This window comes from Epinephelus fuscoguttatus, linkage group LG4 (assembly GCF_011397635.1).
Source record: "Epinephelus fuscoguttatus linkage group LG4, E.fuscoguttatus.final_Chr_v1".
NCBI lineage: Eukaryota > Metazoa > Chordata > Actinopteri > Perciformes > Serranidae > Epinephelus > Epinephelus fuscoguttatus.
In genome coordinates this window covers 15,382,868-15,408,762 of record NC_064755.1, presented here as the reverse complement: position 1 = coordinate 15,408,762, position 25,895 = coordinate 15,382,868, and the positions used below count along the sequence as shown (strand labels likewise).

The window sequence follows — 25,895 nt, the reverse complement described above, 5'->3', positions numbered from 1 at the left end:
TCCACATAAATGGGGCTACGATTTCAGGGATTTAGTTCACCTTTGACTTCGATGCTCTCAGTTTGAGTTCTGCCCGATACCTTAATCATACCTGAAGCTCATAAAGCTCTATGTGAGCGATGGGCCTGTGAGGTGGAAGGGCTGGGCTCCCGGCCAACAAGAACATCACTCTGTCATGTGGACCTCGTTACATACAAAAGGAAAAGTGATAACCTCCAATGTGGATCCACAGAGAGCTCATAAAAAACTCTGGCGCTGAAATCCATATGTATCAGAGCCATAAATGAGCACACATTTAATATAATCTATTCTACATTGTCAATATATAATTAGAATGAAAATTAAACTCAAATATTGTTAAAAACACTTACCAGGCACTCATTTTTTGTTTGTTCAAGTTTTTTGCTCCCTGATAACATAACAGAAAATATCTAATAATGTTATTTGCAGAGGCATTGTACATTAAAACAACATGGACGGTTACCAGCAGGAAAGCAGTATGTGGGATTTCAAATAAACACCAACAGGTATGGCAAATAAACTGTGTGTATTCCAGCTCTCATCAACCCCTGATATAAAACCATGTGGCAACAACTTCACTCCACACGCTGCCTGCCCAGCATGAAGCAGCAGAGGGCCAATGTAAACTTGATCTGCAGGTAGGTATATGAGGGTGCAAACACCCAAAGCGACTCTGAAAACAAATCGTCATAAAATAGATTTTAAACAGGTGGTTTAATACGTGTTGGGCAGGATCAGAGGCCTGTTTACAGTGCACATTGGCAGGATCTGCTCCAGTCTTGGACGTCAACAGCTCAGTAAATCATTTTGCGTCTCATTCACGAGTATCAACGACTCTTTAGAAGACTGCTCTCTGCTATACACATAAAACCTAAAACATAAAAGAGCCAAAGTACAGAAGTGGTTGGTGAATAAAGCTGTGTGTGTAGCAAGCCAAAGAAAGTTGCCAACTTGGCAACTTTCACTCTACATTTTGCAACTTTTAAGGCTCCGAAAGCTCCTTTTTCAATACCTGGCAACAAATCTGACTTGAGTTTTTGTTTCAAATGATTCACCTTGACTATTCAAGTTTTTTTTTTTCTCAAAATATACAGAGGTTATATTGGTGAGTTTATTCCAGTAGATCCTCTCTACTCTTTACAATGCAGTTTCGTAGTCTACAAAACAGCCTCATTGAAGGTTTTTGATATTAAAATACTTAGATATAATGATAAAGCCAGATAGAGTTAAGTTGTTCCAAACTTTAAAAAAAAATTATATACTGTGTGTAAATACAGGACACATGTAATCTCATGACATTTCCAACAGGCTTTAGTTACTTTCCATTAAAAATAGCTGATACTTTTCTCAGATTTTGATAGACCATGAGTGTTGATTTTAAGGATAACTTCAGCATTTTTCATCCTGGACCTTATTTCCCCCTGTCTGTGTCAAAAATAAACATTTTAAATAGAAATACGGTGATGGTGTTCAGTTACACCACGTGCTTCCATTGCAGACCCATTCATCAGCTGAAAAAATAAAAGAAAATACAGCCATTATCTACTCACCCTCATGCCAATGGAGGCGCAGGTGAAGTTTTAGAGTCCTTACAACACTTGCAGAGATCCAAGGGGAGAGGGGGTAGCAGCACAGTTCCACCTAATGCAGGCTTACGGTGCCCCAGATTAAAACATCCAAGAGCACATAATTGAAACCACAAAGTATCTACATACTGCTCGTCCATAGCGATCCAAGTGTCCTGAAGCCCCAACATAAAAAGTTGTTTGGAAAAACGTCATTTGAACTCAGAGCCTGACGTCATTGAAAACGTCATTTGAACTCAGAGCCTGTAGCTCTGACTGCCTCTCTGTAGACCGCATTCATGTGTGCACGCTTGCGTGCAAGACCAGCGAAAGCACGTGAACACACATGAACACGGTGCCCATGTCTCACAGTCTCGCGCAAGCCTGCATTAGGTGGAGCTGTGTTGCTACCCACTCTCCCCTTGGATCTCCTAAAGTGTTGTGAGGACTCCAAAACTTCACCTGAGCCTCCCTCGGCATATGTTTTTTTCATGGTCCAGGAAAGTTCAAACAGTATTTGTGAACATGAGCTACTCTCTCTCAAAGCCAGAAAGCAGAGAAGTAAGTCTCAAACTTGTGATGTCATAGGGTATAAAGTCTGGAGCTGCTCCATAGACGAGGAATAGTGGCCTGATTTTATGGACCCACAGAATGTTTGTTTTCTTTTTAATGCCCAAATGAGCTTTAGTCTGTTATAGTGTCCTCAGGTCTGAAACAGAAATTGTACTCATATATTCAGATCATTACCCTGGGTGCTCCCAGTGTCATCTAGAACAATGGTTCCCAGCTGGACCAGCCATGGGTTCCGGATTTCTCTTTAGTCATTAGTTCAAGGTCCACACAGTTTAAAATATTTAGCGTCACACTTGTGTTTCGGCCATGTCGTCAAGCTAGTTTGCTGTCTCTGTTAAGTAGCTGTACATCAGTCACTCGCTCTATGGTAGGAAATGGCTCTTCAGAATAAAAGCTCTGTGCCAGAAATTTTCTGTACTTCAAAATCAAGTTTGTTTTTTACAAAACTGACACGTTTGCGAATCACTTTCGGTCCATTCAGAATGGACCCGCAACCCACTTTGGACTGCGACCCACCAGTTGATAACCACTGATCTAGAACATCTTTCCCAATTCATTGTCTATGCAGACTTTACATTTATGATATCACAAATTTGAGTTTTAGCCCTCTAGTTTTTGGATTTGCAAGAGAGTTGCTCATGTTTACTAATATCTTTGGACTGTTTTAGACCATAGGACTAACGTATGACTTTTAAAAAATGGGCATAGTTCCCCTTTAAAGCCTATATATTTGTTGTAGAATTTACAATCAAAAACAAGACAGCTTTAAGAAGCTTTCAAATCATATAAAACAACAGAAATCAAAATAAAATCAAACTGAATTACGACCAATTGGAACTTAATTTACATTGACTACTACATTCACAAGCATGGCTCTCGTCTTTCATAACTCATTTCCGACTTAAGACTCACAGGTTAACAGCTCAGAGGGAAGAAGTGCACGACACCTGGGCAAAGTTAGAAACTTGTATTTGCCGTGTCTCTGGAGAGAAGGACTAGTGGGAGCCCACAGGGACAACTGTGGTGACGATGACTCTTCCTGACACTAGTGAGAGGTGCAAGAGGCACCGTGTGAGGGTGTGTTGACTCTAAACACGTCTCGAGGCCTCGGTGCTCCGGCTGAAGCGTGACACTGATGGACACATGGCTAATGGCTGTCTCCTCCAACAGAGATTCAGAGAGTGATGACGAGGAATCGTTGCCAATTAGACAGCTGATGTTGGCAGCACTTATTATCGCAGAAATACACACATGCACTCCTATCTCATGTTCACATGCATACCCCTGGTGTAATGTTAGGCATTCCTGTTTGTTTACGCAGTTGATACAGCCTGGTTTTTAATGGGCAGGTGAATGGGTGTTGTGTGTGAGCAGTTGACAGGTGCCACCAGCAGCCCCCTGACCGGTCCTCCACTAATAGGCAGCAGAGAATAGGGCTGCTCCAGGGAAGCAGTGCTAATGTCAAGTCCTATACACCCTGTATGCTCAGTGGGGAAACGAGAGTCCTCAGCTAGAAAGCGAAGGGCAGAATTTAATATCAGGATGTATGTTCTGCTGCAAAATAGAAGGATATATCCATGATGATATCTTTTATTGTGTTTATCATGATTCATTCACATTTTAAGTTTCACTTTATCAATCAAATGAGCTTCATAGGGTGGAGCAGGAATCAGTGCTTAAACCAAGAAATGAGGTAGCATTTTAGCACTCCCAGTTCCTCCATCTCAAAGTCAGCGGGTTTTTTTGAATAGGTTTTTGGTTAGATGAAATAGAGGTCTGTGGTTAACACAAACTTAAGAGACTTTCACATTTTGTTTTACGACAGAAAATACATCAGTAATAACCCCAACTTGTGAATTCTGAATTTTCAGGTGTCTTTAAATAGGCGGTTGCTAACAAGTGGTTAAATAAGACTACAGTCACTATGTTGAACACAGGCTACAGCCTTGTTGTGATGGTGACGTTAAGACTGAGGCTGTAGTGTAGTTTGTTTATAGCCTAACATTAGCTTTTCAATTCTGGTGATTGCATTTATGCTTCAGAAATAAAAAAACAAATAGTGTTCATTTGTGAAGCTTATCTCCTGAGCAAACTGTATAAGTATTATAAATGTTTGTTTCCCACAGAGCTTATTTTCTGCAATAATCCAAATCATATGGAACAGTCCCATTGGCTTATTGTTGAGGGAACTAGGCCAACGCTAACTAGCGGTGCTCTGTAAGCTAACGTTAGCAACCTGCGTTCCTACCCAGGTAGTCATAGAACTCAGCCCAATTCCAGCTGAGTGACTTGGCTGTGTTTCGGCTCCATGGTGCCAAATGTGAGTCAGCTTTGGCCTGTAGAACAGATGCGTCTCATTCACCAGTATCAGCAATTACGGGCCTATTCCAGCTGACAAACAGCAGGTGTATGAATCGCCGACCAGCACCAAAACAGGCTCTGGCCCATTGGTGCTTGCGAAATCTGGGCCCAATTTGGCATGGTAGATGTGGGCGTATTCTGGCTGAGACAGGGCAACCAGATAAAAGAGCAACTAGCATCCAAATACCCTGCCAGTCTGCACTGGTATTAGTGGAGTGGTTACAATGCAGCAACTTTGCTGCTCGACTTAAGTTCAATTTTAGTCATCACATGCCATAGTATGTCAACATGTGGGATTGTTATGCAAATATCAGCAATAACAATGTAATGTTAGCTACCTGAGCATCAGCAAAAAAATGTTATTAACGGGGCGTCAGTAGCTTGGTGGTGGAGCGGGCGCCCCATGTACAGGGCTGTTGCCGCAGTGGCCCGGGCTCGAGTCCAGCTCGTGGCCCTTCGCTGCATGTCATTCCCTCTCTCTCTCTCTCTCTCCCCCTTTCATACTTGCCTGTCCTGTGCATTAAAGGCAAAAATGCCCCAAAAAATATCTTCAAAAAAAAAAATATTATTAACAAAGGAAATACGTTTGTAGGTTTCTTCTGTTACTTAACCTAACCCTTTCTCATAACTCTCAGTTTGGAGTGTGCCTCTGAAAAGTCTCCATTTGGAGGGCCATGTAGCCCCAAAACTTCACCCTACCCTTCTATCCCAACAAGAATCACCCTAGACGTGAATGCAGAAAACAGAGGGGAAAGGGTTACATGGTAGAGGCAAGGAGTGTATTTGGATTGAGCGTTAGTGTATTGCTCATACAGCATATCCAATCCATTTCTGCCTCCAAATAAAAGCCCTCCTAGACCTTATTCTTCCCTGACAGTCCGAGGCAACAGCTGAGCACCCCTATTTTTCAGCCTTCTCTCTCCACGAGGGTCCCAGCCTGGCTTTGCCCATTTTTTGTTTTTTTTCTACAATCCACAGCACCCAGAGTTCTTTCGAGTCCCCTGCTTGATTACGACCAGATGGATCTCTTGCAGCCTGAATAAGTCCACACACCTCTGACAAACAGGGTCCCAGGGTAGGTAGAAAAGAGTGTACAAACACTCAGGTGAAAATCTATACTCTCAGGCTCACTGATGCTGTAAGAAGTTGGTATTGACAAATGCCTCCTCCTGAATTATGTTCTCATTTTGTTTGGGAGCTGTTTACTAAAAGTGTCCTGAGTTTATTCTGATGAATGGAGGAGCTTTTATGATGTTATAACTCTGTTATTGCTGGCACCTCAATAAATCAGTCATGCATGGGTGGGCAGAACAGGAAGTACACAGTGTGTCAAGCGGAGAGCTCAGAAGTTGGAGGGGAAAAAAAGAGGACAGAAAAGAAAAGGTATAACAGAAAGGGCACGGAGTTAAATGTGACAGAGATGTGGGTTTAGTGAGAAGGAGGAGAGCAATAAGACGAAAGGAAAGAAAGCAGTGGGGTGAGGATAATTTAAAAGAATTTAAAATGTCGAAAGACTAATGAAACTAGAAGTTGAAGGTCCCATTGGCGCTAAATGGCTGGTTGCAGTTGAGCAGCGACTAATCTTCACCTTAATTACTTAAAGTAAGATGCTCTGGCAGCGTTTTAGAGACAGGCACTGATGCTGGTCACCTTGTAATTTCTATCCCTTTGGATTCTTTTATCTTCTTCTATTTTCAGCTTTTTGCAGGACGCTTCTTGCAATGTAAAATTAACCCCGGTGCACCTGCTGCTGTCAAACTCACTAAGTCACAAACACACTGTAAGTGATAAAAAGCTCCTTATTGCTATCAAATGCTGCAGACGGGGGGAAAAAAATCCCTCAGCAAAATGTCTTCACAAACACAAAGCCGGTGAGCTATTGTATCCCCACGTCCCATCCCTTTTCTTAAAACTGGCAAAGGTCCATCTGCCCAGTCTTTGATTTTGAAATCTTTTTCAAGTGAGGTTGTATTCAGCAGCGCTGCGCTGGAAGCCATCCACAGAGAGATACATAACAAACATGACCTTGTTTTCTACCCCAGAGAGCACATTATGGTGGCTGCAGTGTTGGACAGACGTTTATGCCAGGAGCAATAAATCAAAAATAAAGACTCAATTCCGGACTTGTCTTTACTCCAAGTTACACAGGAATTGGTGCTCACTGTGATAAATCCCTGGAGAGCGAGAGGAGACGGGATTGCCATCGCCTGTAAGGACCACACGTGGGACATACAGTAGTGAACATTACTCTTCCATTAACCCTCTGAAGAAAAAATAGCATCCTGATAATATCTACACAATAGCATCATCTGTCTTTATCAGCGGTGGAAAGTGCATTTATTCAATTACTGAGTACAAGTTTGAGGGACTTGGACTTTACTTTTTATGCTGCTTTATACCTCTACTCAAAAGATATGATTAAAAACAAGTATATAAAAATAAAATGTCAGGGATTGTGCAGGAGAGGTAAGAAACCCGAAGTAGCATAGAGTGCAAACTTCCCCTCTAGAATTTCAATCTATTCTATTACAAATAATATTTCTCTCCCGAACATGAGAATATAACAGACAAAACAAGATAATATAATAATCATAAATGAAACAGACACATACACATAACACATAATATGTCTTTTCATATTAGATTTAAATGAGAGTAATGATGGGCAGCTTTTAATGAAGTGAGGACTGATGTTCCAGAGTAATGGTCCTCTGTGTTTCAAAGCATATTGCCCAAGTGTTGTGCGGTAATAGGGAAAATAAATATCCTCTGCTTGTTTTGTTGGACATGAAGGGACATCAGAGTTCATTAAGAGAAAATTGTGAGCTGTGCTTTTGAAGCACACATTTATACATAAAAATATTTGCAATTTCAGGAGCAAATCTTCTACTTATTACTCCAGAGCATTTATTTAACAGCTATAGTTACTTTTCAAATTAAGATATTACATAAAGAAAATAATAAGCTTTAAAATACTATTTATTGTTAAAGATGAAGCCAGTTGTTTCCAACCTTTTAGACCTCTCACAACAAAGCAGTGTGAAGTTGAAGCACCTCGTCACATTTCAGATGATTATGAGTTGTTAACAGTTCCACCTACGGGTCATTTCCACTTTAACTTGTCACATGGTCTTCAAATAAATGTTCAGCAGCCAAAGAGGCCAAATCATCTATTATTTCCTAAAGCAAAACATCTGTCAAAAAATGAATATATATTTATTTCGCAGACCTTTGTTTTTTTTCTCCGCTGCTCTTCCATTAATAACCTTATGTCCCCCCAAAATTATCTTGTGACCCTTTGGAGGAGCTCGACCCCTTGGTTAGGAATCAGTGGACTAAACTACTTCACAATAAGGAAGTTAAAACAAGCTATACCTTCATCAGCTACAACAGGAACTATGCTACTTCCAATACTTACTGAAGCATCAGTATTAGCAGTTGAATAATGTCATGTGTAACAATATATCGGTCACAGGGACATAACAAGTATTTTAATACTTGATGTTTGCTACCAATACCTAAGTTGGAATTCTCATGCAGGACTTAAATTTGTAATGAAGCAATCACAGTAAGAGTAAGCAGGGGAACTGGAATGGGACCCACATACAGACTACTATGCAGACTGATACAGAGCTTTATTAATCAAATAAAAGGGTACAAGGCCTTACCTGATCACGAGGGTCCAAAGTAGGAGGCAGACCAAACAGGCAAACACATCCAAAAAGGTTAGACAGAGAATCCCAAGTCCATAAATCAGACTGATACAGGCCCAGGTCAAGGTTCACGTTAGGCTGATATAAGGCTTGAAACCCAAAGCACACAGCAAGCAAATAACAAATCTTTAACAAACTGGGATGGTTTGAGCAAAAAAAAAACCCAAAACTGTAGGGCTGATGAGGTAAAGTGAAACAGGTGAGAAATGGTTTCCATTCACTCTGAATTTTGTCGGCATTCTGGTTCCGGTCTAGAGAGCGGATCCGGAATTCACCAAATTCACCAAAGTAAAAGTGTTCACCAAAGTAAAACTTTAAATTCTGGCGCACCATCGATTTACAATAAAAGAAAAAGGTTAACTTAATGGCTTGGGGATTTTCTTGTAAATTATATTCTTTAAATTAAAAAGTTTCACAGCTTGGTGCTTTTATTTTGACGGATGACACATGTAATGTATCATCAGTGTATCAGTGGTTTGCAGAAATGTACAACAGCAACATTTTATTCCGGCGTCTGGGCTGGTCTATTTCTGCTGATTGAGCTTTTATCTGAGGCGCTCCTGTAAACATCAGTACAGCAGAAACATTTAAAGTTTACCGACTCTGCATTACAGGCACTCTGAGGGCATGTTATTGCAGGTGAAGTAAACATCCCATTACAGATATTCCTCCCAAAGCATCACAGCCCTTCATCAAATCATGCTTGTTATTGAATGGTTATTTAATATTTTTCCGTCTTTTTTTTCCCCTGCCAGATTGAGTGTTCCAGTATATCAGAGTACTCAGAGAGGATCATCAAGTCCAACCACCTCGACAGCGGTAAGAGCTGCAACTGTTCCCCTCCTCTCCGTTCTGATGACACTGCACTTCATCTGCAGTGAGGAGAGCAACAAACTAGCTTATAGTCGTGACATACATAGTGAATGAGGAGAGGGCGGGGCAGGGGAGGGGGGGGGGGGGGGGGGGCAAGAAGAGAGAAAGAGAGGCAGTGATGGGTGTCCCACTGTTCAGGATTTTGAATGATCGTTCATCTGCGCGGACAGCCTCATTCTGATCCTGCATTCATCAGTCCATACGCCACCAGGCCGCCTCATTTGTATTCATTTGCACAAACATGCTGCCAACTTACGTAACTTCAAAGCATATGTTTAAATCATAACACCTCTGTAACTTTGAGAGCAAATTTACTCCCAAGTTACTGACTGTGCATCTACCGAATGATAGCCCCATAAACCACCTCGTCAGCCAGCGTTCTGTCTATGAACCTATGAATATCAAGTACGCACCATTAATTGAAAGGAGAGTTTAATGTTCGCTCTGATTCTCAGACAGTGAATAAGCAGGAAGCAATCACCAGTAGGGAGTAACAGGGTTTGCATGTCATCCTGACAGACACTTTGTATCAGCAGGGAAACTCTTCAATAACTTCTTCTCAAGGCAGAACAAACAAAGCTGAAGTCAGCTAATCTCGCAGAGGGCAAAGATCCAGTCATCTATTGTAAACCCCAGCTGGCGTGATTTCCATAAGAACACCATGACTGCACATACTGTACCAACTGATATGTCACCGCTCTCAGTTTGTTTCTTTGTATCTTTCTTTTGCCTTTATCACACGCCAGTTGATTTCTTGCACATATTGATATAACGTTGTCTAATTGGACACTTAAATCTACTTTTCACCATGTCCTACATACTTGTAAATACACTTTAAAGCATCGTCACTCCTTTTACAAACCCTGTAACATTTGAGTAAGACACTTTTTATACATCAAAATATGAGCACCGGTTATGACTTTATAGATATGTTGTGTGTTGCAGTGATCACCATCTTCAAAGGAAAGGTGGAGGAGGTGGAGCTTCCCGTTGAGAAGGTTGACATCATAATATCTGAGTGGATGGGCTACTGCCTCTTCTACGAATCCATGCTCAACACCGTCATTTTTGCCAGGGACAAGTGGCTGGTAGGATGTGTGGAGTGTGTGTATGTTGGTGTGTGTGTGGACATGATGTCATCTGCAGTAACATCAGGAACTGATAGCCCTGGGATGAAATAAACCATCACTGTGACCATGAGGTGAATCACAAATGTAGTAATATTACTAGCAAGTACTGTAAAAATCCCGATCTTAAAATAGGTTGACAATTGTGTTTAAAAAATTATAATTAAGTTAGTTAAAAATTATTAGTTTTGTCATTTTTAAGCTTTATTCTTAGTATGGGAAAAATAAGCATGCTGTCTCTTATGATAAGGTAACAAGTCCTAATTAAAGGAGCTCTATACAATATTTAGAGCGTATCTATGATTCAGTGGATATCTGCACATGGCTCTCAACATGGAGGTAGCTGAGCCGGTGGCTAGTAGCTAAAGATGCTAACAGAGTGAACAGTGCTAACAATGGCAACAGTGTTAACAAAGCTAACAATATAAATCAGTTGGGAACTGGAAGTTGGGCTCTACTCTTCAGTAATAAGCCAAATTTTTTGCCTAGGATGTTGAAAATATGACCTGCCCTGCTCTCCCTCTGATTGGCTAGTACGTGTTGCTTTCATTGGTTGGATTATTTAGGTTTAGGCATAAGGAGTAAAATTGGTTAAGGTAGGGGTAGGTAACCTGCAGCTTCAGTGCCACATGTGGCTCTGAAGCCCCTCTCCAGTGGCTCCCTGTGGCTTTGACAGATAATTATACAGAAGTGAATAACTTGTTTTTTCTTAACATTCTAGTTTTAATTCATTGTTGTAGGCTTAAAGTGATTCATACAATCTTCAACTGTAAAAATGCATGGCTATACAACAATTAAAAAAAATATTCTAATTTTTTTTTTAACCTAAAATGTGCATCCTACATTTGTGGCCTGGCGTCTTTTCCTCTAAAAACACAACTAGCGATGGCTACAGTAGTCATGAGTCATGCTGCAACGTTAAAGTACCAAATAACCAAAAACAGCCCACTGCAGAGGAGCCACCTTGTGCTAAAACATATCAATGAATGCTCATTTAGATCCATCAGTAAATTTATCTTAAAAGACTATGTTACTTTTATTAGGAGGCTCAAACATGCCCACAAATATTTTTTTCCCATTTTTTGGATAATAATGTCTCTTTTGTTAGTAAAGGTTGCCGACCCCTGGGTTAGGGTTAGGGTAATAATATCAGGGTAAGCCAGTCAGAGTCAGAGTAAGGCAGCGTAGGACGGGACATGCTTTCGCCATCTTAGAAAAAAACTTGCAGCTCAGGATGCCATTACTCCACTGTGACTATGCATAGTAAATAGTTGTTTGCTGCTTTATTAATACTCTGATGTTGTGTAGAGCTTCTTTAATAGATGCTATAAACTCATACATTTATTGGCAAAGATAGAGTGACCCATAGAGTCATAATAAACTCATTTATGGGAACTCCACCATGTTGAAATACACTGTAATTTTACTTTAATTATATATATGTGTACTGTACAATATCAACTCCCCTGATGGGGGATAGTTTAATACCTATGTTGCTACAGCTGAAACCAGAGATACATTAACTTTATTGTTAAAATGGGGCTTTGGTGGCTTAGTGGTAGAGCAGGCGCCCCATGTACAAGGCTGTTGCCACAGCGACCCAGGTTCGACTCCAGCCTGTGGCCCTTTGCTGCATGTCATTACCCCTCTTTCTCTCCCCCCTTCACGCTTAACAGTCCTATCTATAAAGGCAAAAATGCCCCAAAAATCTATCTTAAAAAAAACAAAACAAAACTTTATTGTTAATATAATAATGCAGTATTTATTACATTAACAGGAAAAAATGCAAGGATCGGGGAGACATATTATATTAATAAGAAATTTCAACAACAGGATTGTTACATTATTAACCACCACGACTCATATTAGGCTATTGTTTATTGTTTATTATCTTATGTTGTTGGAAAATAATGGTCAGTCCTGTAGTTATACATCATGAACAGCTCTGCTATTCCAGTCTGTGCGCAGAGGGAGCAATAACATCTCAATAATTTAAACTTGTGCTGTACTTGGCAGAGGAATGAAATGTCACTGAAGCTGTAATGTAGATCTTTTATAATGTGTTCAGGATTAATTGCAGATGTATTTCCTTGCCTCATTTGTCAAACAGAAACCCGGTGGATTAATGTTTCCTGACCGTGCCTCCCTGTACGTGGTGGCCATAGAGGACAGACAGTACAAAGACTTCAAAATACACTGTAAGTTCAGTGTGTGGGGCTGGGTATGTGTGTATCACCTGAACCTGGACTGTGGGATGGCACTTACTTGCACTGCTCTCAGTGTACTCTGCGTAGCTCTTGGCAGGCCACAACCAGGATTATGTCTTTACATTGTAAATGAACCGTGTTGTACTCACACAACTGTGGGCGCACTCATACGCAGCCTATCCAGCTCTGCAAATGATTTTGAACTTTTCCTCAGGCATAACACTGGGGGAGATAATTGATATTATAAGTCAACAAGGCTCTCCATCGCTGCATCTTCCCACTCTGAACCTGCCAGGAGGACTGTGGGCGATGTTTTGCTGCTGGACCCAAAGCATTAGAGTCAGTGTTAAGCCAGTGCACAACCTAGATGACAACAGGCACAGAAAAAGAACAATAGCCAACAGGCCACCTACTCACACTCCCCCATACAGCTGGGAAATTATACAACCACACTGCACCATGGGAAAGTCATAATCACATTGGCTCGCTGCATCGCAATGCTTTCCAATGATGTCAGGATACTTAAGTTTCTGAGTGTGTGTGAAGTTTACACAAATTGACGAGCGCACATATTGACCACAAACTTCTTTCTCTTTGGGCCAAATATGACCTTTAGGCTGAGTTCTAAGTGGCCCGCTGAAGCACTCCAGTATTCTGAGAGCATCCTGTGGTCATTAGTGTTTCTCTGGGCTTCACACTGCCTTAGTTAAGTGGGCAGCAAAAAATGCAAATACAGTACATTGCAATTCCCCTGGGGTTTGTGACCTGTTCATTATCACCCACTCTCCTACGCTCTCAAGTAGCTCTCTCCTTTTGGGTCATGATAGAGATGTTTGCTCACACTCTATCTTAAGGAGCTTAATGAATAATGTATGGAATGGTTTAGCTAAAGCTGCAGGGATATTCAATGCAAGAGTGGAGGCTGTGTTCAGGGAGGCCTGTGTTTACAAATTATCCCCGAACAGAATGTGACTTTCATCCGTCAAAATGAAAATTGTTCCAAACTGACAGGAGGTCTAACTCCGGGGTCGTACATCACAGTATTCTGGGAAGCTCTGTGACTAAGACCCAGACTGGTGTTGTTTTACAGCTGCAGCCCGACTGTTTGAATCCCCTGCGGCTTTCCCCACCCTTGAAAATTGAGTAAACTGAATCAAAAGAAGAGAACTACAGTATATCATGTGTTTGCAGTTTATAAAGAGTAACTGAAAACATGCTGGCGGAGTAACTCAGTGATGCTGTGTCTACCAGGGTGGGAGAATGTGTATGGCTTCGATATGACCTGTATCCGAAATGTGGCCATGAAGGAGCCACTGGTGGACGTAGTGGACCCCAAACAGGTGGTGACCAACTCCTGCCTTATCAAGGTGAGTAAAATACTGACAGTGTTTTGGTTAATGGCAGATCAGTTCACCACAAAGCCTGACTAAATGTCAGCTGTAGACCCAGTGCAGGTCAGATGATAGTTTACATTGGTGTATACAGTTTTCTTGGGATGGCATGGCAGCATGTTAGTCGGTCGATTAGTCTGTCTACTGAAATATTTCTTAACAACTGGGTGGCTTGGCATGTAATTTGGTACAGATATAGAGGATGAATGAATGCCTGTGACTTTTGTGATTTGCTGACTTCCTTCTTGCGCCACCATGAGATTAACATTGGTGGTTTTGAGTGAAATTTCTCAACAACTTCGTCATGTATTGTCATTAAATTTGGTGCATACATTCATGTCTCCCTCAGGATAAAAACTTGAATAACCTCACTTTGCAATCCCTTCACTTTGAATCTAGCTGCCTCTTTTGATCCAGATTTCAGTTTGTCCAACATAGAGTGCCCCAGGGACAACATTTTTCTGTAGGCCACTGCGGAAGTTAGCATCGCAGTGATTCCCTTGTCCAAAAGTCAATGGGACTTTTCCATTGGTATTGCCAAAAAATGACTATACTTCTACATGTTGTTCAGCAAGATAATCCTCACAAATTAACACCACTTTAAAGATAATTGAAGCCTTAATGCAATCTCCAGGGGTAAAATGCTAACATCAGGGTATAAACAAACTACACTAAGAAGCTAACGTCTCCACTATAACAAGACTTTTTTTTGTTTTAAAGATATTTTTCTGGGTGTTTTAGCCTTTAATTGACAGGGCAGTCTAGCGTGAAGGGGGGGAGAGAGAGAGGGAGTGACATGCAGCAAAGGGCCACGGGCGAGACTCGAACCCCGGCCGCTGCGGCAACAGCCTTGTACATGGGGCGCCTGCTCTACCACTAAGCCACCAACGCCCCTATCAAGACTTTTAAACCGGTGTAGCGTGATGTCGTTCTGTAGTCTCATGTAGCCGCATGCCAGCAATGACCTGGGGGGTATTTACGGGAGTGTATCTATGTTCCCCGGGTTCTATGTTCCCCATTTAACCCTGCAAAAAAGGTTCTATGTTCCCCGCTTACACAAAAAAGGTTCTACGTTTCCCGGGTTCTATGTTTCCCTCTTACTAAAAAAAGGCTCTATGTTTCCCGCTTATCCAAAAATGGCAGACAACATAGCAGTTGCATTAATATGTTGTTTTAACATCTCTAAACACACACAATGGAGCATAAAAGGGAGAAATTACAATCAGAAACTTACCCTTTGGGCGATCTATGGTGGGCAATCTGGGCAATCATATCCTTTACAGAAGGTTTTTTAATCCAGCCGTTAAATGCAGTGTTTCAGTCAGTGCAGATTTCTTCGAGCAGCCAAAGACCAACTGGTAAGAAAAGAACAATTATCATGGCCGAAATAAAGATAAATAAGCTGTTAAGTGCAGCGTTTATTCTGGAACTCTGTTCAGTAAATCCACCATGATTATTTATTAGTTTTGTGATAAGAACAAATGCGTCTATGTTGTTGATCACGGATGTTGACATCACCTGTTCAGTTCGGTCCTTCGACCAATCAGATACTCAGATTTCTTCCTCTCTTGTTTTTATGACGGTAGCGTCAGGAGCAGCCAAAGACCACCTGATGGCAAGATAATTATCTACCAGTGTTCGTAAACAAAAGAATAATTAGATATAAAGATTTTTTAAAAATGCCTTACTCATTTCAATGACAAATTTTATTTTTTAAAAAAAATTCTGCTTTAAATAAACTAAACTATGTAAACTATGTCTTTCATACATGTTTCCCTGTACCCATAAGCAAACGGGGAAACGCATTAACTGTACATAATTATTTATCTTTATCTTTATTTCGGCCATGATCAATATTCTATTCCTAGACTAACTTTGCACTTGAAGTATACCCGTTCACTTACGTTTTAACAGGTCTGACGCTACTATGCACCCTGGCTGTATCTAGGCTGACGGCTAACACGCTAACTATGATTTTTATGTCACTAGTCACTTGAAACAAATTTAGGACGATAGGAGACAGGTTGAAATAAACCGAAATTTCCCTTTAAGTGCTGTAAATATCAGATACTTAAAGACTTTTGCTCAGTATTCTTAAAGGTGACTTTAACTTTTACCAAAGTTATTTTCCATTAAAAATCTGTACTTTTATTCAGGTAGGGCTTTCAGGTACCTCATCCACCACTGTTCCATTCAAAGCACCACTGTGTCAAGGTACAGCCACAGGAAATCTGCTCATCGTTGATGTTCAGATTTCCATTTTTCCTGAGCACTTTAAAGCCACAGTGGGTAAATTAAAAAAAACCTTTTGTCATATTTGCTGAAAATGTCACTATATCCTGACAGTGGTACATCAGACAAATACTTGGTGAAAAAATCCTCTGGCAGAAGCAATGATTGATCCTGGGATACAGACTTCTGGATCTGATCGGTTGTTTCGTTCAGGCGCGGAAGATTCTTGCAAAAGTTACTTGGAGCACTAGGAGGAGCCAGAGGGACATGATTTTTGCACAAATTATCAGTCTCATGTACTATTGTCTGGATATAGTAATAATTACAGCAAATATAATAAGTTATTTTTTTCATAGAATCAGGCCATCTACTGTAGCTTTAAGGACTTTTTAGCCATGGTGGACTGAAAGCTGCAATCCGCTAATGAGCAACAAGGTCCACTTACTGGCTTTTCTGGAGCTCTCAGCCATATCCCCACCTTTTTTGAGCTAACGTGTACATCAAAGTTATTGTGTTCTTTTTTTTGTTATTTTTGACTGTACAGCACTTTGGTCAACTGTTGTTTTTAGATGTACTTTATAAATAAAGTGGATTGGATGTAAGTGCTCAGAAAAATGGAAATCTGAACATGCACATCACCATGACAACAGGGAAAATTCCATCTACTGATAAAGATCATATGATATAATCAAAAGCCCAAGAGCAGCTACTAAATGGACCTTGTGGTGACATTGTTTTCTCAACATTTAAATCCCTGATTATTACCAAAGTATGTACCGTACAACACACAGTTACCACTGTTTTCTAATGCTGGTTCATTTGTCAGCTGAAAAGAAACGTGTCAGAACTAAACAAATGGACCATACAGTCTGTGATAAGGAGTGATTAAACTCTACAATGTGAACACATTAGCAGAGAATGCTAATTAAGGTGGCGATTATAAACTATAATGCATAATTACAGTGGTGGAACACACACATACATTAGCCATAACTACTCATTGACATTGATTGATTAGTAAACATATTGTGTGACATGCTGTTGCTGGTATGAGTACGACCTTGACGTGTAGCTGTTGCCCTGTCTGCGCCTCTCACTGTGCGGATTAGACTGATCAGACTGCTGTGCCATGCATGTCAATAGCAGCCTGTCTAGTCTTCCTGATTGTGCTCCTTGTCGTTGTGACCTTCATTGATTGGACGGCTCTGCCCTGTCTCACCTCTGTCCCGCTGGAAAATTGTTGTGTGATCATACCCTGACATCAACGTTGCTTTCTTCAGGTTGCTGATTGTCAAGCACCCAGTTTTTTTTCTTTATGTCCTTTGCCATCAGACAGCATTTCATTTTAAATTCAGTGAGATATTACATAAAGCCCAGCAAAGACATCAGTCATGAGAGTTTAATAAAAATCTCTATGAAGCTGATGGAAATGCTGCTTGTCTCTGGATCTAAAAAAAAAGCCTTACAACAATGATACCCTGCTGACAAGCTTTATTGTCTTTAAATGGATTACTGACTGACCTCATTAAGGTTGTATAGCCAAGGAGTAGTACACACAGGACCTCATGTTATTAAACTGCTGCACAAAGCTTTGGTAGCAATACTCAGTGAGGATCAGTGCAGAGTATAATCTCGCAGAAAATAATTAATTTACCTTCACAACCTGCATGATATTGCTCTTAACATTTTTATTTTGCCTTTAGAGTAATTGCAAGGGTGAAAAATATTGCTGTCTTAAACTTTGAAATGTGACTTTGAGAAGTTTATAATGCATGACCAGAGCAAATACGTGGTAAATGTGTTTACGGGAGTGATTATTTTCAAAAGACAGCAGGGGGGATCTGACATTAAACCTGCATTGTATTTATTGCCAGCAAACATAGGGCTCATTCCTCCTCAGTAAATGTGGCATCTGGCACCAAAGCCAGCAAGCTAGCAGTGAATATCTAATATTGTCAATGGTACATGAAACAAGATTATCACACCTCTGCCTACATGTTTACCCTGCAGGGTACTGAGGGGTTTCAGGTGAGCTGCACTCCCCTCTGTTACTCAGTGATCAAAGCTAACATGATACGTCGGCGCAGTGGTGTTCAGCCGACAGTAAACCAGGATCTGGAACAACATGTTCTTCTCTGAAACACGGCCCAGTGGGACGATGGGTTATCAGATACCCTGTTAAACTGAATGGAACCAGGGGACATTTACAGATTTGGGGTTGCTAGCAGCATGCATGAACACCTGGAGCCTCACAATAGTTAGAGCTCCCAGATGATCCCAGGCATATTACCCTTGTTCTGCCTACACGAGAGTTACTGGCCTCATTCTAGATGGTTATTAGGATCTCGGCACAGTGGAGTCTAATGGTGACTCTATATGTCTGCAGATATAAGCTGTGCTGTATTTTCTGATTTTGTTTTTACTACAGCACAAAAACAAGGATCTGGTTGAGGTCAGAATAAAACTACAGTACAATGTAAAGGAGTGGTTTGGCAGTTGGAAAATATGTTGTAGGCTGTCCGCTCTTTTGCCAAGAGTTGAATGAGAAGAACAATACTGTTCTTGTGTCTGAACTCTAAAAATCAAGTCAGTCCTAGTGGGGTTTGGGTTCAGAGTTTGGAAAAACAGCTAGCTTGGCTCTGTCCAAGGAATAAACATTGCACTACCAGCACATCTAAAGCTAACTATTAAAAAGGTTATGTCTAGTCAGTGATACATTGCATTGACCTGTTGTGTAATTCTCTATGTATACTGTATTTGTCAAGGGTGGAAACAGGTCATTGTTCTGCAAGTCACAAGTAAGTCTAAAGCCTTTGCACCAAACTTCCAAGTCAAATCCCAGGTCAAGACAGGCAAGTCCTGAGACAAGTCCCAAGTCCTAAATTTTGAATTTTGAGTCCTAAACAACTCATAATGCTCTCTTCACCAAATGTGATGGGATTTTAACAGTACAATAATTCATTAATTTTACAAAAAAACAGGAATTCTTTTAAAACTTTGTATGTTTTTGTTAAAACAAGTTTGTTACAAATTCACTTAGCTATTAAGCTAATGTTAGCTAAGCATTAGCTCACTGACTACTGTAAAACTTCAATTAATAGAACCGGGCTATTATTTGGTTGAAACACTTAAATTAACCAGTGTATATTAGGGACAGGTGTCTATGTGGGACAGGCCTTTAATTCCTTTCACACAAAACTGGATTCATTTTCATGAAAAACCCTTTTAATTCTTTTGATAGCTGGACCCTTACAGACAAAGGGCATATGAATATCTCACCAGGTAATTTAAGAATGAACACAGAGTGTGACTTTAAGGCCACTGTTGTCCCTCTCGTTTACCAGGCTGGTAAATCTGAATAAATTACTTATTTGGTGCTCATGGTTTCGGTAAAATGAACTTAACAGCTGAATTGTGAAGAATCTAACCAAGCTGTGTAACACCTCCATATTGACAAAAGGTTGAGGCATTTATATTTGTATGTGCAATCTAAGCAGCTAACGTTAGCTCAAGTGGGTAGCCAACAACCTGGTTTTATACATCCAAAGGACCTGGCGTCTCATAAAGACAGGCGTTTATTTGTCAAAATGTGTAGCCACACCTGGCTAGTAAAAGGGACCGGGCGTTTAATCAGGACTAGGCTTTTAAATGAAGTTTTTTTGGTATGTTAATATTAGCCTTGACCTACCTTTCTTTGTGCAACTTAAAATGTTGATTTTTTTTTGTTCACCATATAGTTTTGCACACAAACAAAATGATCTTTTTTTCAGCTGGTGCTCAGTAACATAATGTTAGTCCCTAATGGTTCTTTCCTGCTGCTTGATAGATGCTGTGGTATTTGTTCAAACAAAGTGGATCTGCGGATTTATGTGTTGCTGTGAATGAAAAGTATTAAAGTTAGTTGCTTCAGGAAATGAAGGGAAACAAATTGATTGGTGACACACTTTTTAAATAACATGCTTTTTAATCTTTGGACCTGGGGGAAGGTATCAAGTATTTTCATGTCAAAAGGTTCAAGTCAAAGTAAAGTTATGAGTCACTGGTGTTAAAGTCCAAGTCAAGTAGCAAGCTTTGATTTTTTTTCAAGACGAGTCATCAAATGTGAGACTTGAGTCTGACTCAGGCTCAAGTCATGTGGATCGAGAACATTCCTGGCATTTGTCCATATGAACTGAAATGAAGTAGTTTGTCCAATCTATATCAATTTGTTTCACTACATTTTCAGTCTTTGTGCTAAGCTAACCAGCTGCTAGCAGCAGTGGCTTCATATTTGGGTCCATGTCAATGGTTCGACAGCCCATTGGTTCGACATCCCATTAGTCCGACTGCTCGCGGCGGGTGTATGGTGCTCCGCGACCGGCTTGAGGCAGAGCATGCTCACGGCTTATGAGTTTGTCACTTTCTTTTTCATTTTACCCCACACCATGATCTTTTCCTGACCCTAACCAAGTGGTTTTTGTGCCTAAACCTAACCAGACCTTAACCACAGGGCATCATGATGATTTCGGAACGGAGTTCGGAACAATGAGTTTAATGTGGTCGGAACAATGGGATGTCGAACCAATGGGCTGTCAAACCAATGGGCAGTTCCTTCATATTTAACAGGCAGGCATAAGAGTGGGATCTTCTCACCTAAATCTTGACTAGAAAACAAATACACATACTTCCCAAAATGTCTAAATATTTCTTAAAAAGAATAAGATGGGACTGGGGAGAGCTTGATGTGGCCAATGACTTGTTGTGTCAGACTTGTTGTGTTTCTCTAGAGCACAAACTTCTTGTGTTTATTTGAACTATGTGCTCCAGATATTTGAGAAGAGTCTGTCTCTTTACTCCTGCAGGAGGTGGACATCTACACAGTGAAGGCTGAGGATCTCTCATTTACCTCAGCGTTCTGCCTGCAGATCCAGAGGAACGACTACATCCATGCACTGGTCACCTACTTCAACATCGAGTTCACCAAATGTCATAAGAAAACTGGTTTCTCCACTGGTAAGATGCCTTTCTCTTAGTATACATAGACGGATCTTGGTGTATGTGTGCATTATATTACAGTGACTATAATGATAATCTTAAAATTTTAAAAAGAATCTTTTTCTTATTACCAGCCCTCACAGCAATAAAACAGCTCTACTCAGAGGTCAGGTTCAGTATCTCCCTCAAGGCTACTGACAGCACAGCAGAGTGCTGATGCTGTGGGTGCTTTTGGTTCCTCATTAATGTACTGTCTTGCCTTGATGGCTTTAGTGAGCCCCTTAGAGATGAAATTTGCAATGTAAAAGAAGCAAGCCCTCCTGATTCGCAGTGAGGGAACAAGGGAAAGTTACGGCCTTAACTTGAAATCAAACCGCCCTTATGACTAATAACAAACTGATCTCCGTTTGGGGAACTGCCCATTGGTTCGACATCCCATTGTTCCAACCATATTAAACTCATTGTTCCGAAGTCCATTCCGAAATCATCATGATGCCCTGTGGTTAAGGTCTGGTTAGGTTAAGGCACAAAAACCACTTGGTTAGGGTCAGGAAAAGATCATGGTGTGGGTTAAAATGAAAAAGAAAGTGACAAACACATAAGCCGTGAGCCTGCTCCGCCTCAAGCTGGTTCGCGGCGCACCATACGCCCGCTGCGAGCTGTTCGGCACCGCGGACAGTCGGACTAATGGGATGTCGAACCAATGACATGGACCCCGCAGTTTGAATGCATGGCAGCACACACCGCCGAACAAGTGAATAAAAAGTGTACAACAGAATATTGTGTGGTGATGTGTTAATTAGTTAGGTTAAAATGTGTACCTTCAAACAGAGCCGGGCTAGCTGTTTCCCTCTGCCATAAGTTTTTATGCTAAGCTAAGCTAAGCTAAGCTAGCCATTTCCTGGTTGTAGCAGACAGCAGATATGAGAGGGTAATCATAACATGTGAGACAAAGTCAGTGTTTTGCTAGTCAAAAGTAAGCATCAAGTCTTTGCACTCAAGTCCCAAGTCAAGACCGACAACTAACAAGTCAAGTCCCAAGTCCTAAACTTTGAGTTTCAAGTCCTACAATGTGCTTTTCACAACGTTGTTTTACCAACAGGGTAAGAATAAAGTACATTTACAAAATTACTGAATGCTTTAAAAATGTATTTACTTGTTAAAACAAGTTTGTTAAAAAAAGTTAAACTAAACTTTATCATAAAACAGGTAATGCACTGACATTGCACTTTCATAACATATAGCACCATCAACTAGACTACAGCAACAAAATAAATGTTGTATTCATATTTTCATATTTTTTATTCATGTCTTGTTGTATTTAACTCATCTCATATTGAAGAATGTCTAAATTTCTCTGTCCAGAATGACTCGGGGGAAGGTATCAAGTATTTTCAGGTCAAAAGGCTCAAGTCCAAGTGAAGTAACGAGTCCCTGGTGTTCACATACAAGTCAAGTAGCAAGTCTTTTTCTGATTTTGTCAAGTTGAGTCTAAAGACATCAAATTTGTGACTGTGTGTGAATTGTGATGATCTTATCCTTTTCTTGGCATAAAAGCAAATTAATTTATTTTGACTACAACATGTCCAGTTGAATATTCACAAACCTCAACTTTCCGTTTACATCAACTTAATGTATGTTTCTTGACAGGTTTCCTTGCCAGAGGTCACCAAGAGTGTCTGACATAAGGTTGGAGGGAGTATAGTTCATGCTGGTAGCAAGCACTTAATACACTACTGCAAGGGAGGAAAAAATAGAGAGCAGGGGAGGATATTGCTGGACCTGTTTCATACAAACAGGAAGCGAATGTCTCTGCATTGTGCAGACAGAAAACATCCTCAAGCAAACATTTTATGTGGAACCCAATACTCCCAGGAGCCTGAAATCAAGAGCATCAGTTGGACAGCTTCACGAGGAGCTAGCAGTATTAATGTAGCTGAAGTCAAATGGGAGTAACAGGCTCAAAACATCCCAGGTTACACAGTGGCCCTCCACTCATTCATAAAAGACCATTTGTTTCTCATGTGGTCTGTGCTGAGACTTTAAAGGCATCCATCACAATAGTAAATGTCATTGTCAGTTTACATTAGAGCAGTTCGGATCAGGCTGATTGACATGATCCAAACAGTGCTGGGCTGGAGTGAGCTGGGGATGTTGTGTCAAAGTCTGTGTGTGACTGACCTCTAGTGGTGGTGGTAAATATCATACATTGAAATGATGCCTATTATTGTGAGCATTAGATCTGTCAGCCTTCTGGCACTGATTTTCTTTTTTTTAGTTCAATTTTGGCATCACCGGTACTTTGTATAATTTTCAGGAGGACATATATACTTTCCTAACCTTAGCTTTCGCCGCCCTACTCACTTCCTGTCTATTGATTTTCTGCAAGATTGTCTGTCAAGCAAGTTTTCCAATGTCAGACCAGAAGACTTCTCGCCTGCCAAAACTTTAAGATACAGATCTAAACTTGCACATAGCGAGCCAGCGTGTGCAATTGATTCCCCATACGACAGCCGCATCACACCCACCCACACACACACTCTCAGCCAAGGAGAAAAAAGCAAGCACAGGTCAAAGATTAGAATTCATGCTGGTCAGAAGAAATGCCATCTCATCTGCTGCATTAGCATAAGAAACGCAGCTAGCTTGTCAGTGTCTTTATTGAACTCTGCCCGAAAATGTGAGCGGGGCCTGTGCAGCGGCCATGCTGATTGACAAGCCCTTTCATCTTTGGACACACAAAGAGCTCGTCTTTAAAGGCAGAGGTACCACGCTGCCCCGGGACAGCTGGCAGAAATTCGATTTAAGAGCTACTGACCTTTTGAGTTCCAGTCAAGCGATCAGTGATGGTCAGAGCACCAGGGTATACTCACACCTATTTTTGGGCTTGGGTGTCAGATATTACCTGTCTGTTTCCATACACACTCACAAACACATACACACAGACAAGGGCACATCAGGTGGCGCAATATATACAAAGCGATGAAAGCACATTGACTCCAGCAACAGTGGAGAGGTCAAGAAAGCAGTCATGCATTTCCTGCCTTTTACTTCGGCGCTGTCATTTTGAACTCAGGTTGAGCTACCTGCTCTTTTTGCATCATTGCTCCACAACTGGATGCTGACAGTACCCAGCTCTTTCTCTGTGCTCTTTGTGTTTGTTCCCTCCCTGACATTCACATCAGAAGGATAGAAGACTGTATTTCTATGTCTGTTAGCCCCATGATGGACAAACAACCTGTCCGTGGTGTCTCTCTGCTTCCTGTCCAGTGTCTGCTGGCATATAGACATTAGATCCTTGGTGATACTGAAGAAGGTTAACTGGGTGGAGGAATGATGGGGGGATGACATATTGACTGCTGCCTTGCATCTGAGATGTTTGGTGTGTTGCCAAAGTTTTAAACTTTGTTGGTGAAACTTTCTTGTCAGGCAGCCTTTATAACAGGCTAAACTGTAACTAATGGCTCTCTTAATGGCTCATGAATCATTTACAAATGCTTTATGTATCATTTATAAGTAAATAAATAATAAGCACAACTTTGGGTTGCCAGATTTTGGAAAAACAAACATGAATCTATGATTTTAGGCTCAGTCATTAATTAAGGATTTGTTGTATTTGAAGTTCTAAATCTTAATAATTTGTAGTAACTTGATTTTGGTCGGGCCTTTCTTCAAGAGATCAGTCAGTGTGAGCTAAACACCAGCCAAAGGGTTTTTCTCCCAACAAGTCAATATTTCTTATTAATAGCTTATAATTGATCTATAAAGCACCAATAAATTATGCATTAACCATTACTAAAGTCAAAAAGCTGTTTTGTTCTAAGATTAAAATGGCTGATGTGCACTTTGATCTGTGTGTTTCTGTGTATGTGTGTGTGTCTCAGCACCAGACGCTCAATACACCCACTGGAAGCAGACAGTGTTTTACCTGGAGGACTACTTGACTGTGCGGAGAGGAGAGGAGATTGTCGGCAGTATTGCTATGAAGCCCAATGAGAAGAACATTGTGAGTATTGTCCAGTCTAATGTGTGAGTGGTCTGTGGAGTTATCATACCAATGTTAATGATATCTGCCTTTAGAGCAGTAGCGTGTGGGATTTAGTGGCATCTAGTGGTGAGATTGCAGATTGCAACCAACTAACCAACTGATTCAAGAAATTCTTATATTCTCCAATTGTAAAAATGTGTAGCTTGTGCTCTGAGTAAAAGCACTATCCCCAGCTAGACTAGCAATGGATTCCAAATACAAAGATGGATAAAAAAAGATGGATTCATTTGCTTTCACCGGCACCTCTGCAAACTTAACACTCAATTTAAATCATAAATAGCCCACTACAGAGGAGCCTCTGAGTGTATGAATGCTCGATTTGACTTACTTTTAATGTTGATAGCTTAATTTAGACTAAGACATAGTAAGTAAGTTACAGTAAGGCTTAAATATGTTTTGTGGCCCCAGGCAGATTTTTAATTTTTTTTTTTTTTTTTTTGTCAAAAATGACTCTTGGTAGTTAAGGTTGCTGACCCCTGGTGTGGGAGAGCTACTGTGGCTGACGCAAAAACACAAAGGGTCATATTAAGAGCAAGTGTTTGGTTTGTCTGTTCTGTATAAAGAACATGACAAACTCTGTAAAAGAGGACATGCTCTGGATGTTACTATAAACAGCCAATTTTAAGATAAAAAAAACAAAATAAAAAACCACACTGATTTAATTTCAGATGATTATATGAATACATAGAAAGAATAGAATGAAAACATAGTTATGCATATTATTCCATTTCTCCATTTCTGCCAATAAATCCCTCTAAATCCCACACACTGGACCCTGAAGTGATTAAGTGAATCACTGAATTATCGTGT

The 25,895-nt window shown here is 40.6% G+C and overlaps 1 protein-coding gene across 1 annotated transcript in view; it reads left to right on the top strand.

Moving 5' to 3' along the window:
- LOC125887071 (protein arginine N-methyltransferase 8-B) overlaps positions 1–25,895 on the top strand; it is a 38,922-nt gene that overhangs the window by 9,817 nt on the left and 3,210 nt on the right. Inside the window, exons 4-9 of the mRNA XM_049573582.1 lie at positions 8,989–9,052; positions 10,052–10,194; positions 12,344–12,431; positions 13,692–13,807; positions 20,905–21,055; positions 24,922–25,043. Coding sequence (XP_049429539.1) covers positions 8,989–9,052; positions 10,052–10,194; positions 12,344–12,431; positions 13,692–13,807; positions 20,905–21,055; positions 24,922–25,043 — 684 coding nt within the window. The remainder of the gene's footprint in view (positions 1–8,988; positions 9,053–10,051; positions 10,195–12,343; positions 12,432–13,691; positions 13,808–20,904; positions 21,056–24,921; positions 25,044–25,895) is intronic.